At 37.6% G+C, this 17,996-nt stretch overlaps 1 protein-coding gene across 7 annotated transcripts in view; it reads right to left on the bottom strand.

Annotated features, from left to right (window-relative positions):
• MRE11 (MRE11 homolog, double strand break repair nuclease) overlaps positions 1 to 17,996 on the bottom strand; it is a 77,919-nt gene that overhangs the window by 24,056 nt on the left and 35,867 nt on the right. For 6 of the 7 annotated variants that reach the window (XM_061142861.1, XM_061142846.1, XM_061142851.1 and 3 more), the window contains 3 exons: positions 15,192 to 15,292; positions 13,685 to 13,858; positions 7,806 to 7,868 (listed from right to left, as the gene is read on the bottom strand). In XM_061142861.1, coding sequence (XP_060998844.1) covers positions 7,806 to 7,868; positions 13,685 to 13,858; positions 15,192 to 15,292 — 338 coding nt within the window. The remainder of the gene's footprint in view (positions 1 to 7,805; positions 7,869 to 13,684; positions 13,859 to 15,191; positions 15,293 to 17,996) is intronic. The other variant, XM_061142870.1, reaches the window with a different exon arrangement.

Here is a 17,996-nt window from a genome sequence, read left to right on the forward strand (position 1 = left end):
TGATGACATTTTAGGGTACTTTTCTTTTCTTCATTATTCTTGAATATTATAATTTTGCTATAATAAACATTTTCTAAAATATGACTTTTATAATCAGAAAACATAAGCAATAATTTCTTTCAAATATATAATAAAAAGAATTAAGTAGAACAAAATAAGTGAAAGCATGGAAAAGGACAAAAACCTTAGGACCAAGATTTTAATTTAATAAATTTTAATTTGAAAAGAAACTGTTTAGAAAAAACCAGTTTGAGACTTAATGAAATATCCTGAATAACTCTGAAGTGAATATAGATTTCCTGATTAAAAACAAAAAAAGCAATGCTTCCCTGACCTCTTCCTTTAAACCTATCAAAATGTAACAAGAAGAACAAAAAATTTTTTAAATGTTTTCAATAAAATTAGAAAAATGCTCTACCCAGAAAACACAAAGCCGAGGAGGAAGAGTTAATGGATAGAAGAGTGGATATCTGGTTTGGTAAGGGAGAAGGCTGAAGAGTTTCAGACAGTGTAGAGAGCTCCAAAATTGATCTATCCTTACAAAGAAACCATGACAACAGTCTCTCTTGCCTAGAATGATAAGTTCTGGGTCTAGGAACAGGCAGCTAGAGCATTTCCACGCTCTCTGTGATCCACGGACTATGGACAGACAGGGCTGACTGAGGGAGGAGAGGAGAACAAAGCAGGCAGGGGAGAAGCAGGAGTGAAGTGGTGGTAGGAGGGAGCCAAGCTTCACCATGAGGCACTTGCTGGAGTGGAACAGCTAACTCACTACAAGCGCTCAACATGGCATTACAGCTCAAAAAGAAAAAACTTCAGGGAATACAACAAAAAACATAAAGAAAAAAAAACTGTAAAGATTTCAATTCATCTTTCTTGTCCCAGATAAAGTATGACCAGTCCTCATAATTTTCACATCCCTTATATGCAAATTCACCTACTTGCCAAAATGTTTTTGTAACCCCAAAACAATACTCCCGATATCTTTGTGGTCATTTATGGGCATGTGCAGAGTGATGAAAAATTTTAATTGCCCAACACACACATTCCCAGATGATGTCGAACAATGTGACACTCAGGCTTCTGGTTTCAGCTCTCGTACTTGTAAATGAGTGTCCTTTTCGGAACTCATGTAGTGCCATGTTGTTCACAATTTTGTGCTTTGGGATGGTGATTTTACTTTTAAAATGGCCCCTGGTGTACTGCTGAAGTGTTGTTTACTGTTTCTAAGTGCAGGAAACTAAGATGTGCCTTGTGGAGGAAATACACTTGTCAGATAAGCGTCATTCAGGCATGAATTATAGGGCTGTTGGCCACAAATTCAATGTTAATGAATCAATGACATATACTGAATAAGGTGTCCTCAAACAGAAACACACAGAGAAAAGGCACTGCATTAATCAGTTAGCAAAAATTTTGTAACCAGGGGCTGGCAAGAGCCTATTCTTGCATTTCTTCTTGAAGCAGTAAGTTAAATACTCACTCAGTGTTTGCAGTGACTTTATAGAATACAACAACCATAAATAACAAGAACCAACACATTAAAATATATATAAAGACCTAAATATAAAGACCTATATAAAAAAAAAACCTATATAAAATACATATAAAGACCTATATTACATACTAAGGTAGATCTAATTGATACATGTTGAACTCTGTACTCTGAAAATAAATAATATACTTCTTTTCAAGACTCCATGAAATGGTTTAACTGATATATAATGGGATGCTAAGAAAAATATCAATTCTAAATAGCAAAAAAGATATCATACTTTCTAATCACAGTGCAATAAAATTAAAAATGAAAATACCCTGACTTCAAATTGCAAAATAAAACAAAAATTACAGAATATCTAGAAAAGTATAATAAAAATACTGAATATCAGAACAGATGAAACTGCTTAAAAATGAATTGTTAAAGCAAAGAAATGAGAATGGAGGGGGGAAAAAAGAAAATCTTCTAAAGAAAATTTTAATTTTCTAAAAAAAATTAAAAGAATTATGACAACGCACTCTGCTCAGTTCTAAGTAATTTGGAAAATAAAAGAACTCAACTAAACCAAGACAGTCTCAACAGACTAATTAACAAAGAACACTTTGAGAAAAAAATTAAAAGAACTACACTCCAGAAAATGACCACAACCAGAAAGTTTCACAGGTAAATTATACCAAATCTTCAAAGAACAGATGATTCCATGGCTATTTCGATAGAATTCAGAAAGAAAGCTGCCAATTTCTTTTTATAAAGCCAGTATAACATGATACTGAAAACTGATGAAGGACTGCATGCACAAAAGAAAAATTACAGTATCTTACTCATGAATATCAAAGCAAACAAAAGGAATCCAGGGGCGCACTGAAAGACCAGTACACCCATTACCAGGGGGTTCATAAAGTGATACTAAGGATGTGTCAATAATACAATAGAAAATAATATAATTCACCATATTAACAGAACACAGGAGGAAGAACCCCACAGGCTTACCTTCACGGATGCCAAAAAAGCTTTTGATTCATTCCCTATTCCAGATTTAAACCAACAAACAAACAAAAAACCCTCAGGAACGAATGGAGACCTCTTTTACATGACAAAACCCCTAATTCTGCTACACAAACACTCAGTGTGAGTGTGCACACACTTTCACCTGAGCGCTCTTATAAATCAATTAGAGAAAGGCCAACGACCGAGGCAAAAAAATAATGTTGTATGTAAAGAACATGACCAAGTGTTTCATATAAAAGTGTTCAGACTTACTAGTAATAAAAAAAGTATGAATTAAAAACAACAGTAAGAAATAATTTTTCACACTTAGATTTTTAAAGATCATATAGCAATTCCATGTTTAACTTTCTGAGGAATCATCATACTGTTTTCCACAGTAGCTTTTATCTTCCCACTAGCAATGCACAAGGGTTCCCATTTCTCCATTTTCTTGCCATTATTTGTTTCCTTCTAATTTCTGGAGAACAGCCATTCAAAGGGATACAAAGTGTATCTAATGGTTTTGATGAGAATTCCCTAGTGTTTAGTGATACTGAGCATCTTTTCTATGCTTAGTGGTTAACTGTATCTCTTCTTTAAAGAAATACCTAGGCAAGCCCTCTGTCCATTTTTAAAACAGGTTGTTTCGTTGAATTTTAGAGCTCTTTATATATTCTGGTTATTAATCCTTTATCAGATATATGATTTGCAAATATTTTCTCTCATCTTACTGGCTGTCTCTTCACTCCATTAATAGCACTTGGTATTACAGCTTAAAAAAAGATATCGACCCTGAATCAAATTCAGATAGAACATAAGAAAAAAATCAGAGGCCAGTCCAACTATGAACTTTGAATCAGACTAAGAACAGTTTCTACATTTTTAAAGGGCTGCAAAAAAAAAAAAAAAAAAGTGACATATACTACAGATGACCAGCAAAGCCTGAAATATTTACTACTGATATCTGGCTTCTTATTTAAATAGGAACCTACAATTAAAGAAAATGCTTGAGAGTTTTTCTACGTGAACAAGACACTGAAGCATGTTTTTTATCTCTAAAGGAAAAACAAATGCTTTTGTTTGTCCATTTAAGTAATTTAAGTATGATACTGGGATTCATGTTCTGAGCTAAATAATTCTACAAAGCTGTGAATTACACCTTGGGAAAGCCTCGAACTCCATTAGTCAAGTTCTACATAGTATCAGTTCAGTTTGGTGCCACTCAATTGTGTCCAACTCTTTATGACTCCATGGATTACAGAACACCAGGCCCCCCTGTCCATCACCATCTCCCAGAGTTTACTCAAACTCATGTCCATTGAGTCAGTGATGCCATCCAACCATCTCATCCTCTGTCGTCCCCTTCTCCTCCCGCCTTCAATCTTTCCCAGCATCAGGGTCTTTTCAAATGAGTCAGTTCTTCACATCAGGTGGCCAAATATTGAAGTTTCAGCTTCAGCATCAGTCCTTCCATGAATATTCAGGACTGATTTCCTTCTGATAGACTGGTTGGACCTTCAAGCAGTCCAAGGGACTCTCTTAAGAGTCTTCTCCAACACCACAGTTCAAAAGCATCAATTCTTTGGTGCTCAGCTGTCTTTATAGTCCAACTCTCACATCCATATATAACTACTGGAAAAACCATATAGCTTTGATGAAACAGACCTTTGTTGGCAAAGTAATATCTGCCTTTCAATATGCTGTCTAGGTTGGTCATAGCTTTTCTTCCAAGGCACAAGCGTCTTTTAATTTCATGGCTGCAATCACCATCTGCAGTGATTTTGGAGCCCCCCAAAATGAAGTCTGACAGTGTTTCTATTGTTTCTCCATCTGTGATGAAACTGGATGTCATGATCTTAGTTTTCTGGATGTTGAGTTTAAAGCCAACTTATTTATGCTCCTCTTTCACTTTCATAAAGAGGCTCTTTAATTCTTCTTCACTTTCTGCCATAAAGGTGGTCTCATCTGCATATCTGAGGTTAGTGATATTTCTCCCAGCAATCTTGATTCCAGCTTGTGCTTCATCCAGTCCAGCATTTCTCATGATGTACTCTGCATATAAGTTAAATAAGCAGGGTGACAATATACAGCCTTGACATACTCCTTTCCCAATTTGGAACCAGTCTGTTGTTACATGTCCAGTTCTAACTGTTGCTCCTTGACCTGCATACAGATTTCTCAGGAGATAGGTGAGGTGGTCTGGTATTCCCATCTCTTTAAGAATTTTCCACAGTTTATTGTGATCCACACAGTCAAAGGCTTTGATGTCATCAATAAAACAGAAGTAGATGTTTTTCTGGAACTCTCTTGCTTTTCTGATGATCCAATGGATGTTGGCAATTTGATCTCTGGTTCCTCTGCCTTTTCTAAATCCAGCTTGAACATCTGAAGTTCACGGTTCACATACTTTTGAAGTCCGGCTTGGAGAATTTTGAACACTACTTTAAAGCGTGTGAGATGCGTGAAATTGTGTGGTAGTTAGAACATTCTTTGGCATTTCCTTTCCTTGGGATTGGAATGAAAACTGACCTTTTCCTGTCCTGTGGCCACTGCTGAGTCTTCCAAATTTGCTGGCATATTGAGTGCAGCACTTCCACAGCATCATCTTTTAGGAGTTAAAATAGCTCAGCTGGAATTTCATCACCTCCACTAGCTTTGTTCATAGTGATGCTTCCTAAGGCCCACTTGCCTTCACATTCCAGGATGTCTGGCTCTTGGTGAGTGATCACACCATTATGGTTGTCTCGGTCATGAAGATCTTTTTTGTACAGAACTTCTGTATATTCTTGCCACCTCTTCTTAATATCTTCTGCTTCTGTTAGGTCCATGCCATTTCTGTCCTTTATTGTGCCCATCTTTGCACAAAATGTTCCCTTGGTATGTCTATTTTCCTGAAGAGATCTCTTGTCTTTCCCCTTCTATTGTTTTCCTCTATTTCTTTGCAGTGATCACTGAGGAAGGCTTTCTTATCTCGCCTTGCTATTCTTTGGAACTCTGCATCCAAATGGGTATATCTCCTTTTCTCCTTGGCTTTTGGCTTCTCTTCTTTTCTCAGCTATTTCTAAGGCCTCCTCAGACAGTCATTTGGCCTTTTTGCATTTCTTTTTCTTGGGGATGGTCTTGATCACTGCCTCCTGTACAATGTCACAAACCTTCATCCATAGTTCTTCAGGCACTTTGTCTATCAGATCTAATCCCTTGAATCTCTGTGTCACTTCCACTGTATAATCATAAGGGATTTGATTTAGGTCATACCTCAATGGTCTAGTGGTTTTTCCCTACTTTCTTCAATTAAAGTCTGAATTTGGCAATATGGAGTTCATGATCTGAGCCACAATCAGATCCTAGTCTTGTTTTTGCTGACTGTATAGAGCTTCTCCATCTTTGGCTGCAAAGAATATAATCAATCCGATTTTGGTGTTTACCATCTTGTGATGTCCATATGTAGAGTTGTCTCTTGTGCTGTTGGCAGTGGGTGTTTGCTATGACAATTGCATTCTCTTGGTAAAACTCTGTTAGCCTTCATTCTGAACTCTAAGACTAAACTTGCCTGTAACTCCAGGTATCTCTTGACTTCCTACTTTTGCATTCCAGTCCCTTACAATGAAAAGGACATCTTTTTTGGGTGTTAGATATAGAAGATCTTGTATGTTTTCATAGAACCACTCTACTTCAGCTTCTTCAGCATCACTGATTAGGGCATAGACTTGGATCACTGTGGTATTTAATGGTTTGGCTTGGAAACGAACAGAGATCATTCTGTCACTTTTGAGATTGCACCCAAACACTGCATTTCAGACTCTTGTTGACTATGAGGCATACTCCACTTCTTCCAAGAGATTCTTGCCCACAGTAGTAGACATAATGGTCACCTGAATTAAATTCGCCCATTCCAGTCCATTTTAGTGCACTGATTCCTAAAATGTTGATGCTCACTCTTGTCATCTCTTGTTTGACCACTTCTAGTTTACCTTGATTCATGGACCTAACATTCGAGGTTCCCATGCAATATTCTTCTTTACAGCATCAGACTTTACTTCCATCACCAGTTACATCTTCAACTGGGTGTTGTTTTTGCTTTGGCTCTGTCTCTTCATTCTTTCTGGAGTACTTCTCCACTCTTCTCCAATAACATATTGGGAACCTACGGACCTAAGGAGTACCTCTTTCAGTGTCAGATCTTTGTGCCTTTCATACCTTTCATGGGCTTCTCAAGGCAAGAATGCTGAAGTGGTTCGCCATTTCTTTCTCCAGTGGACCACGTTTTGTCAGAACTCTCCACCATGACCCATCTGTCTTGAGTGGCCCTACACAGCATGGTTCATAGTTTCATTGAGTTAGACAAGGCTGTGGTCCTTGTGAGCAGTTCCAGCTCTTTCCAATTCACCACCTGTCAGCTACAGTTCTGAAATATTTAGTGAACAAAAAAGGACTAATGGGACAGTTGTATGAATTCAGTGAGGATGAAACTTCTGGTCATAAGGTTTAAATTTTTCTTTCTGCATATCTCTGTCTCACGTACTAAACTGAGGCTTTCTGGAGGACCCAGACCATCTTTTTCATATTTATATTCCTAATAAAAAATACAATGGCTACCCATAACAGGTACTATAGAAAATGCTGAAGGAAAGCAAACAAAACTCCAAAAAAAATAATTGCTAAAATAATTTTTAAGTACTAGACAGCAATCATCCTAGACAGCAATCATCCAACAGTTACAGCAATTAGGAAATAGGAAAATATACTTCAATTTGAATTTCAATAATGAATTCACCAAGTACCAGACAGAGGCCCAAAGTTTAAGTTAACAGTTGCTAAGCTCAAATTCCTAATCTACAAAGAGATGGAAAAGACAGTGATGAGGGTGATCAAGCAAATTTCAACATTTTTGAAAGACCAGTGGACCTTTAATGACACTGCTAACCCAAACACTAAATTTCTTCTTTTGCTGCAAACAAAATCAGCTCAGTGGGGTAAGGTTTTATCTTATATTGATAAGATGCTCTAATAGCAGTTGGGAATTATTTTGACTAATAAGAACTCTTCAGACTATTATTCCTGCCCCCTGCCCTCCCACTCCATCCATGTATCAACAATTAGTTAAATTTTCAACAATAGCAAAAGGTTAAAAAGAGAATATCAGCAACCAGAATACTCACTTGTAGGTTGAACTGGAGTAAGTCAAAGGCAGCTGTCATCAGCCAACCCCTGCTCAGTCCCACCCTCCAAACCAAGATCCTGTGGACTGACTAAGTAAACCTACTAGTTATTCTGATTTAACAAGCTGACAAATATGCAAAGGAATTAACAGCAAAATTACCTCTCGAACTTCATCATCTTCTTCATTCGTATTATTTTGTCTGCTTTCTCTGAAACGACGTACCTGATTGTAACAGAAAAATTCACAAATATGTTACAAACATGTCTGTTATATAAATACAAAACTGCTTAATAGATGCTTTTCATTTCAACATAAAACTTGGAAATTCAAGTATAGTTTTGTTTCACAAAAGATTAAAGGAGTCATATTTTCCCAATGACTTACATTAAAAATTCAGAAATATACTCTAAGAAAAATTGGCCACAAGCAATATTATATTACCTGCTGCCAAAATGGCCCCTGTCATTGAAAAATAGCCAGTCAGACTACAGAGGAAGAAACTGCAATGTCTTATGGGTAAGACATTTACATTTTACTTCAGTAAAATAGCTAAGAACAAAAACCTCTCTTTTAACAGGTTTGAGTTATTATTACACTACACAAATTATTCTTGGGCTCCTGGCTGTAAGTCATCCAGGAGGCTCTCTGAAATAGTGTCCGAAATGGGTGGGCCCTTGAAGATCCATTTTGTTAAGTCAACCACTGAAAGTTTAATGATTGCCAACACTGGTCCTGGTGCCACAAAGGATACAAAGCTTCCTTTGTTACCAGTTGCTGTTCACAAAGCTCTTATAATTTAGTTATGCAGCTGGAGATACGCTCCATTTATTTAATAATTTACTCGGCACATATTAACTGAGCCAAGCCACTATGTACCAGGTACTGCTGAAGGGGTGGAGACTACAACAATGAACAAGATTCAGAAAGTCTGCCCTTAAGGAGCTTATAATCACCGTGTATGTGTGTCTGTAGTAGAAAATCAGAAACAAAATATGCTATATTGTATTTTAGAAGGTATATGGATCAAGTCTAGGCGGAATCAGCTAGACTGGGAAAACTGTCTTTACCTCTGAGGAGCCTCTGGCATTCCCAGTGCCAGTTTACTGATGGTTTCCTACCTGGATGAGCAGTTAGCATGACTTATGTGACCAGAGGGGCATTAAAAAAAAAAAAAAAACCCTGTCAACTTCTGCACATATCTTGCCAGGTGTTCAGTCCTGGGTTTGCAGTGTACATACAAGGAGAGGAGGAGTGGATACCCAGTATTTCCCAGATCCCTAGTGCCTGCCTATACTCCTCCCTCTTGCTGTACTGTACCAGCTGCCTTTAAATAAAAACCTTAAGTGAGAGGCTCAGTGGAGTCTTAAGAGTCCTTTAAAGTACATGAACCTGTGAAATTTTTGCAGGTGTTAAGTACTCCCAGAGAAATAATGCAGGAAGAGGGACGGAGTGCGCCAAGGAGAGGCTACAGGAGATCATCAAAGGCCTCACTGAGAAGGTAAAAAAGTGAGGAAGTGACAAGAATTTTAAAAGGTAGGGAATGAACTTTTCCTAGGGGAAATCATTCCAATCAAAAGAAAGAATATATGCAAAAGCACCGGGGCAGAAACACTGTATGTTTAAGAAACAGCAAGGAGGATGCTGGGCTTGAGCAGACAAGTGGCTGAAGAAGTTACAGAAACCAAATCCAGTAAGGCCTTGGGAACAACTGTAAGGATTTTCTGCTCTGGCAGGAGTGACATCTGAATTGCGTTAGGACCACCAACAGTGGAACTGAGGACAGAACAGAGGGTGGAGGAAAAGAAACATGGGCAGAACAAGGAGACAGACCAGTTTGGAGGCAACAGGAGTAACTGAGGTGAGAAACGTCCATGCCTTAGACCACTGATACTGATGGAGGTGGTGAGAAACAGTCACATCTGTACAGATTCTGAAGGTAGAGTTAAAGGATTTCCAGGCAGGATACAGGTGACAGAAAGAGAGGAATCAAGGATGACTTCAAGGTTGATCGCCTGAGCAAATGAAAGAATGGTGCTTCCACTAGAACCTTACAGGTAGACTAGGGGCTAAGGATCAGTGGTTCAGATTGGGAATGTTGGAAGCTGAGGAGGTCTACTGAACATCTGAGTGGAAACGTCTAGCAGGCTCTTGGCTATAGAAGACTTGAGTTGACAGAAGAGGTCTGGGCCAGACTTTTGAAAAGTCATCACCAAACTGATGTTGGTATTTAAAGCCAGGAAGTTGGATGAGAATACAAAAGGAATGTGTAGATAAAGAAGGGGTCAAAGGACTGAATTCTGGAGACTCCAGTGTAAGCGGGTTAGAGAGGTGAGAGCAATCAATAGAGACTGAGAAGACACAGATAATGAGGTGGGAAGACAACCTGAAGTGTGTGGAGCCCTAAAAGTCAATGGAAAAAAGACTTTAAGAAGTGGTCAAATGAGATTTAAGATGGAGAATAGACAGCGAATTTAGCACCGGAGGTCACTGGTACATTGACCAGAGTAAATTCACTAGAAAGATAGGGTCAAAACCCTGGAATGAATAGGTTTAAGAGAAAAATGAAGGCAAAGATTCTGAGCAGCAAATATAGAAAAAAATTCTGCTGTGAAAAATGAACAAAGAATCAGAGTAAGAGCTAAAGGGAAATAAGATCTAGGCTCCAGAGTTTTGTTAAAAGAAAAAGCAGCATGTTTGTTATGATTCAGTAAAAGGGGAAAAATAATTGTTTTTTAAAAGATGGCATAGCATGTAATAGTACTCCAGGTAGCATATGACATACCAAAAGCACTGAGTCATTCACAGATGAGAAATGAGAAGCAGGGAAAAACCATGGAGCAGGCATTACGTGCCAGTGTACTGAGGACTTACATGTATTCTTTTAAAAGCCACAACAACTTTGATGGTGGTTCTATTATCCCTATCTCATAGATGAGGAAACTGAGGCAGAGAGATTAAAATAGCCCACTGACAGCTCCATAGCAAGTAAGGTCATCCAGTCTGCAGTCCACACGCTTAGCCCCCCTGCTACACACACACACTATCTCTCTCTCTGTCAAAAGTCATTATGCCACTCCAGGTGCAGATGGTCCTTTTGGAGGGTAGAGGATGAGAGGGGGGCTTATTTATTTATTTATTTTTAGAGCAGCTTGGGTTCACCACAAAATTAACAGGAGGTTACCTAGATTTCTCATACACCCTGTCCCACACATGCACAGCCTCCCCTATTAATATCAACATCCCCCACCAGAACCATTCAGTTGACACTCCACACTCCATACTCTCTATCACCCAAACTCCGGAATTTACCTTAAGGTTCACTGTTGGTGCTATGCATTCTATGAGGCTGGACAAATGTATAATGTATACATGTATAATCCACCACTTTAGTTTGATACAGTGTAGTTTCTCTGTTCTGAAAAACCTCTGTGAATCTACCTATTCATCCTCTCACCCAACCCCCGCCCAACCACATCTTTTTACTAAGTCCATAGTTTTACCTTTTCCAGAATGTTACACAGTAAGGAATCATGTTCAGTATATCAAGTTACTTTTTCAGATCGGCTTCATTCACTTGGTAATATGCATTTAAGGGTCCTTCATGTCTTTTAAATGCTTGATAGGTCATTTCATTTTAGTACAGAATAACATTTCCTTGTCTAGATGTTTCACAGTTCACTTATTCATTTCCCTACTGAAGTACATCTTGGTTGCTTCCAAATTTTGGCAGTTATGAATAGAACTGCTATAAATACCATGTGCAGGGTTTTGTTTAGACTTAAGTTTTCAACTCTGTTGGGTAAATACCAAGAAGCATGATTGCTGAAGAGCATGGGAAGAGTGTGTTTACTTTAGTAAGAAACTGCCCAACTGCCTTTCAAAGTGACTATACCATTCTGCATTCCCACTAACAACGTCAGAGCTCCTGTTGCACTACCTCCTCACCAGCATCTGGTGCTGTTGGTTCAGGAGTCTGGCCGTTCCGAGAGGTGTGTAGTGGCTGCATTTTCCTAATAACATGACATGTGGAGCATCTTTGCATATGCTCATTTGCCAATAGTCTATCTTGGTCTGTTAAGGTCTCTGGTCCATTTTTTAATTGGATTTTTAAAATTTTCTTATTGTTGAATTTTAAAAGAATTTTGCATATTTTAGATAATAATCCCTCATCAGATATTTCTTGTGCAACTATTTTCTCCCAGTCTGTGGCTTGTCTTCTCATTCTTTTTAGTCTTTTGTAGAGGAAAAGTTTTAAATTTTATTGTAGTCTAGATTGTCAATTACTTCTTTAATGAATCATGCTTTTGTTGCTGAATCTAAAAGTCATTACCATACACAAAGTCATCTAGGTTCTCCTACATTATCTCCTGGGAGTTTTATAGTTTTGCATTTTATATTTAGTGGGGGATGGTTGTATTATATTTATGGCACTTAACTGAGAAATCTAACCATGCTAAAAATTGATGAACCTAACACATCCAGAATCACAGAGTAAGGGGTTTTAAAGTGTGAATTATCTGCCTTCCCTGTGAAAGTACTTGGCATTTAATATTACTGGTTGTATACTAGCTGACATCATTAGGCTTTAAAAGAATTATGTTAAATAATTAAAAGCACAAAAATAAAAGTCAAGTGGAATGAGTTTTAAAAATAATACTTTGTTCTTTTGCTTAGAGGGAATTTGGAAAACACAGGAAATGATCTCTTATAATCCTACTACCTGAAATAACCACTGATAACATCTGGAATATTTTCTTCCACTTTTTTGCATATACACATATACATATTCACATAGAAAATAAAAATAATTGGGATCACATTGTGTATAGTTTTACTTCTTTGGAATTCTTTTCCCACTTAACACTGAAAACACTTTTCCATGTTCTTAAAGTATAATTTTTAATAGCTGCATAGTATTCTATGGGCTTCCCAGGTGGCACCAGAGGTAAAGAACCCACCTGCCAATGCAGGAGACTCAAGAGACATGGGCTCAATGCCTGGATAGGGAAGATCCCCTGGAGGTGGGCATGGTAACCCACTCCAGTATTCTTGCCTGGAAAATCCCATGGACAGAGGAGTCTGGAGGGTCCTAGTCCACAGGGTTGAGAAGAGTCAGACATGACTGAAGTGACTTAGCACACACATATAGTATTCTATAGTATCTATGTGCCAACATTTATTTTACCAAAACATTTCTGACTTATCCCCTGGAGGTAACACTGAGATAAACTACTATTCATTCAAATCTCTATCTCATTATTGTCTTAAGAAAATTTCCTAGGGCTGAGTTAAAGGGCAAATCTCTTGACATACACTGCCAAAATGCTTTACAGTGCAGCTGTTCAAACTCAATACTCTACCAGCAGGGTGCTAAATTTCTTTAACAAATTGTTGCTACTTTAACAAATAAAAAATTTGAGTTTCTTTGATTATCACAGGTTAAATACCATTTTCATACGCTTATTAGCCATTTGTATTTCTTTTGTGAACCACCTATTCAGGTCCTCTGTTCATTATTTTATTGAAATGCTTAGTAATCTTAAGATTCATAAGAGCCCTTTAACATTATATTAAGAATATTAACCTCTTATTCTGCCCACATACAAGTATGTTTTCCATGTCAGTACCTTGTCAAAAAATTTTGTTTTTTTGACAATCTGACCTGCAAACATTCAAAAATTTTATGTAGTCAAATCTAAAGAGCTTTTCCTCTGCTTTTATGCTTACAGGAACTGCATTTTCTAAGTGAAATTCAAAATCTCAATTAAAACTTACTAAAAAATTGGAGTAAGTAGACATTTTCACCCTATGAGGTTCATTTTAAAGCACTTAACATTCATTAGGTATCAATCACTTTTGAGACTGTGTTCTAGACACTTATTAGACATTTCATAATTTAATCCTCATTTTATGATCTCAATTTTATAGATGAGGAAACTGAACAAATCAGAGAAGTAGTGATTTACCAGAAAGAAATGCAGAGCTACTCTTAAGGAGAGACTATCTAAATATTAGATTTTCCACCCCAAATTATTCACCTCTTCATCGATTTTATCTTCTAGGGCATCAATATGACGTTCTTTAAGAAATCGCTGTGTTTTTTCCAACTGATATTTCACTAATTCCTCTATGGCATCTTTTTCTTCCTTGTCCACAAATTCTTGTACTGCTTCACCCATTCCCCTTTCTGTTAGAAGTGAGAGCTGTACGTTCTGTAAGAGACAGAAAATAGTATTTTCCCTACAAAACAACTCTATACGAGCAAGGAAAATTACAGAATAATCTTATCAAGGAAAAAGAAAAAAAAGTTATCTAGTTACTGGAGGAAAAATGAAGCAAAGCAAAAGAAAACAAAGGACAGTAATTAAGACTAGAAATATTACAGGCCAAAAACAGCAAAGTATAAACAAGAAACGGGACTAAGAGTTCAGGACCTATGAAAACGGAGAGGCCTGAGTGCCTGGGACACAGACTGCAGAAATGGGAGCTGATGATGAGATCAGGCTGACCAGCAGGCAGGCAGAAACTGTTTGCTGTTTAGTTGCTCAGTTGTGTCCAACTCTCTGTGATCCCATGGACTGTAGCCCATCAGACCCCTCTGTCCATGGGATTTCCCAGGAAAGAATACTGGAGTGGGCTGCCATTTCCTTCTCCAGGGCAGAATAGTGGCCCTCCTAAAGATGTCCACATCCTAACCTCTGGGACCCATGAATATGTTACATGGCAAAGGAGAATTAAGGTTATAACTGGAATTAAGATTGCTAATCAGCTGGATATAAAATGGAAATGAGCAGGGACTATCTGGGTGGGCTCAGTATAATCACAAGCATCCTTCATAGCAGAAGTGGGACACAGAAGGGAGTCAGAGAGGTCTATCTGGGGAAAAACAGCAAGGCAGATATAATGTTGCTTGCTTTGAAGATGGAAGAAGGGGCCTTGAGCCAAATAAGGTAGGAACAGCCAGAAGCTGAAGAAGTTGAGAAAATGAATTCTACACTACAGCTTCCAAAAAGGAACAAAGCCCTGCTAATATCTCAATTTTAGTCCAGGGAGAAGAGTGAATTTCTGACCTACAAGATTGTTAAAATAATACATTTGCGTTGTTTTTAAACCACTAAATTTTTTTCGGCAGCAACAGGAAGAAAGCATAACCAGAGTATCTCAAAATGGCACATACTCATGATAATAAGAGTAGCGTCATTGTCCTGTGGCTATATAATAAAGCAATTCTGAAATTACATCCTGAAGCAAGAAAATTAAATCCCAGATTCAAACTCATGTAGCAGAGGTAAAAAGAAAGAGGATAACAACAGCAACAATAATACACAATAACCACGGCGTTAATAACTAACATTAACTAAGCAGTTATTTTTCTTGATATATAATAACTATAAATGAGTGTAACTGATTATCATCCTACTTACTTCATGGAAACATTGTGAGGATTCATTTTGTTTAAACTGTCAATTATACATATCCTAAACTGAAATCTGTTATTATAAGATCACCACTAATTCAAATGGAGAACTGTAATTAAGAAATTACCTTCTCCGCAGTTTGAAAATACTGTTTTACAAGGTCTTCAACCCTTAGTGTTGTTCCTTCTGAGGGTTTTGAGATGAACTTGCCAAAGTTGATCTCTTCTCCTAGAAAAAAAGACATCCATGAGGAGAAAAAATAACAGTTTTTATTTTAATGTTGGGGCCTTCCTGCTGGCTCAGTGGTAAGGAATCCACCTGCCACTGCAGGAGACGTGGGTCCAATCCCCGGGTCAGGAAGATCCCCTGGAGAAGGAAATGGCAACCCACTCCCTATTCTTGCCTGGAAAATCCCACAGACAGACTGTAATCCGTGACAGACTCCAGTCCACAGACACTACTAAGCACATACACACACCTTAATGTTAAAGTACCCAAATTCACTGCACATTCCTGTCAGTGGAGGAGGTATGGCCAAACTTTATCAACTGTAAGCTTGCTCAACATAGTAAATTTTGAGACAAAAATATGGCATTTTTGCTAGTTTCAAGAGTCTTTCCCCACAAGTCTCTACTTCTTTTCCTGATCTCCAAGTAGCATGTCTCTTGGCTCCATCCTCAAGGGTGGTCCACAGATCTCTGGGAGTCCCCCATACTGCTTCAGGGGGCTCAATAATCACACGAAGACATTATTTACCTTTTCCATGGTATTGCCACTTACACTGATGATATACAAGCAGCCCTGAGTAAAACTGCCAGTGCCTTGGGATGAGTGAAGGCAGTGGTTCTAAGCTCTACTAACAGTCATCACCTCGTATTCACAGTTCAGAACAAGACAAAGCAAACAGCCAGTTTCACTAAAGAATATCCTTGATCAAACAGCAAAAATTATTCATTAAATCTGAGCCCGTAAGTACATATCTGTTTAATATTCTGAGAGACAAATGGGAAGCATGTGTAGTAAAGCAGATTTACTGCATTCTTACACAGGATGTTTGTCTCAAAAAACAGTACGTACAGAATAAAAAGTGTACTGGGTAAGAAGTCAAAAAGCATAGGGTCTAGTAATATGCTCTGTTCATAACTTCTGTCAGGGAAAATGAATATTAACTGTCCAGCAGGTGTGTGACATGGTGTGGAAAATACATTAATAAAATGATAGGAGACAGCCTGTAATAGCTAACAATTACAATATGAGATGGTAAGTGCTACAACAGAGCTGAGAACAAAAAATATGACACACCAAGAAGAAATTAACTATTTCTTCCCCAAGAAGACTGAAAATAATGTACAGATAGCAAATGCTGTTATCATTTGACTCAAAACTTGCAGAATGAGTAAGACTCACTAAGCAAAAAAAAAGAAAAAATACTTTAGGCAGAGAGAAAAGATTATGCCATGGCTAAGGAGGCACATGGATAAAGAGGCACAAAGTTCAGCATGCCTCTTGCAAAGCAGTGAGGACGAGTAAACAGAAATCCTTTTTGAATTTCAAGATGGGAAAATTAGTATTACTTCATAAATATGATTTCTACATTTCACTATGTCAGACACTATGTTAAGACCATTTACATACAGTATATCATCTAATCCTCACAACAGTACTATGAGGCAGGTACAGTTATTATCCTAATTTTGATGACAAGAAAACTAAACATCAAAGATTAACCAATTTGCATGATTTCACACACACAGTTAAAGTAGCAGAGCTGGCCAAAACAACAAACAATTTCATGCTTTCAATACAATATATGAAAGGGTCATTGTTTTCATTCGGCAGTTAATGTTTAAGCAGAACAAAACTATGGATGAAAGCACAAATAAAATAAGGAACCAGTTCTAAACTCCATATTTTCACAAATGCTATACCAATGAAACTCCAAGGAATTGATAAGGATGAATGATTAAAGTAAATCATCATCAATAACTAGCTAAAATTAATAGCATAAAAACCATTCTCTGATACGGATTGTTTTCCCCTAAAACAGTATTCTATGAGCTCCATTTAAATATCCAAAAGACTACTTCAGGCTGAATTAACAGTACACACCATTTTGATCACAATTTAACTGTGAAAATAGAAGCTCATTAAATCAGGGTTAATAAAAACCAATGTGGTGTATATGTAAACAAGGGACATATTTTTCTATTAAAATTCAGACTGAATAGTTTTAAGGAGAAGAGCCACTGTATTTGAAAATGACCAATATTTCTTAGGAAGAAGCACTATTTCAGTCAGGTGACCTGTTTGTGATAAATGTTAAAATAAAGGCAATTAGTTTTCACAAAAGTTAATTAGCCCTTAAGTATATATCTTTTTAATATTCTGGAACATCTCTTGAGACTGGAATCTTAAATCACATACTCTGTGAAGTTGAAATATTTAGCTATAAAATTTTAGAGTATATTTTCTAAACATTAAGAATATATTGTAATAATAGATATGTAAACACTAAGTCTACAAAGTATGTGTTGTTAATCAACAACATATTTAAAAAAAAAAACTATGAAAGCCATCATTTCTTTACTGACAGCCACAGGTTTACAAATGATTGCTACCTAGTTTTTGCCTGCATATGTGTGTGTTTAGTCACTAAGTTGTGTCTGACTCTCTGAGACCATGGACCCCTCTGCCAGGCTCCTCTGTCCATGGAATTTTCCAGGCAAGAATACTGTAGTGGGTTACTGTTTCCTTCTCCAGGGAATCTTCCTGACCCTGGGATCAAATTGACCACAGATGGCTCAGTGGTAAAGAACCTGCCTGCCAATGCAGAAGACATGGGTTTGATCTCTGATCCGGGAAGATCCCACATGCCTTAGAATAACTAAGCTCGTGCACCACAACTATTGAGCCTGTGCTCTGGAGCCCGGGA

This window comes from Dama dama, chromosome 1, assembly GCF_033118175.1.
Source record: "Dama dama isolate Ldn47 chromosome 1, ASM3311817v1, whole genome shotgun sequence".
NCBI classification, from domain to species: Eukaryota; Metazoa; Chordata; class Mammalia; order Artiodactyla; family Cervidae; genus Dama; species Dama dama.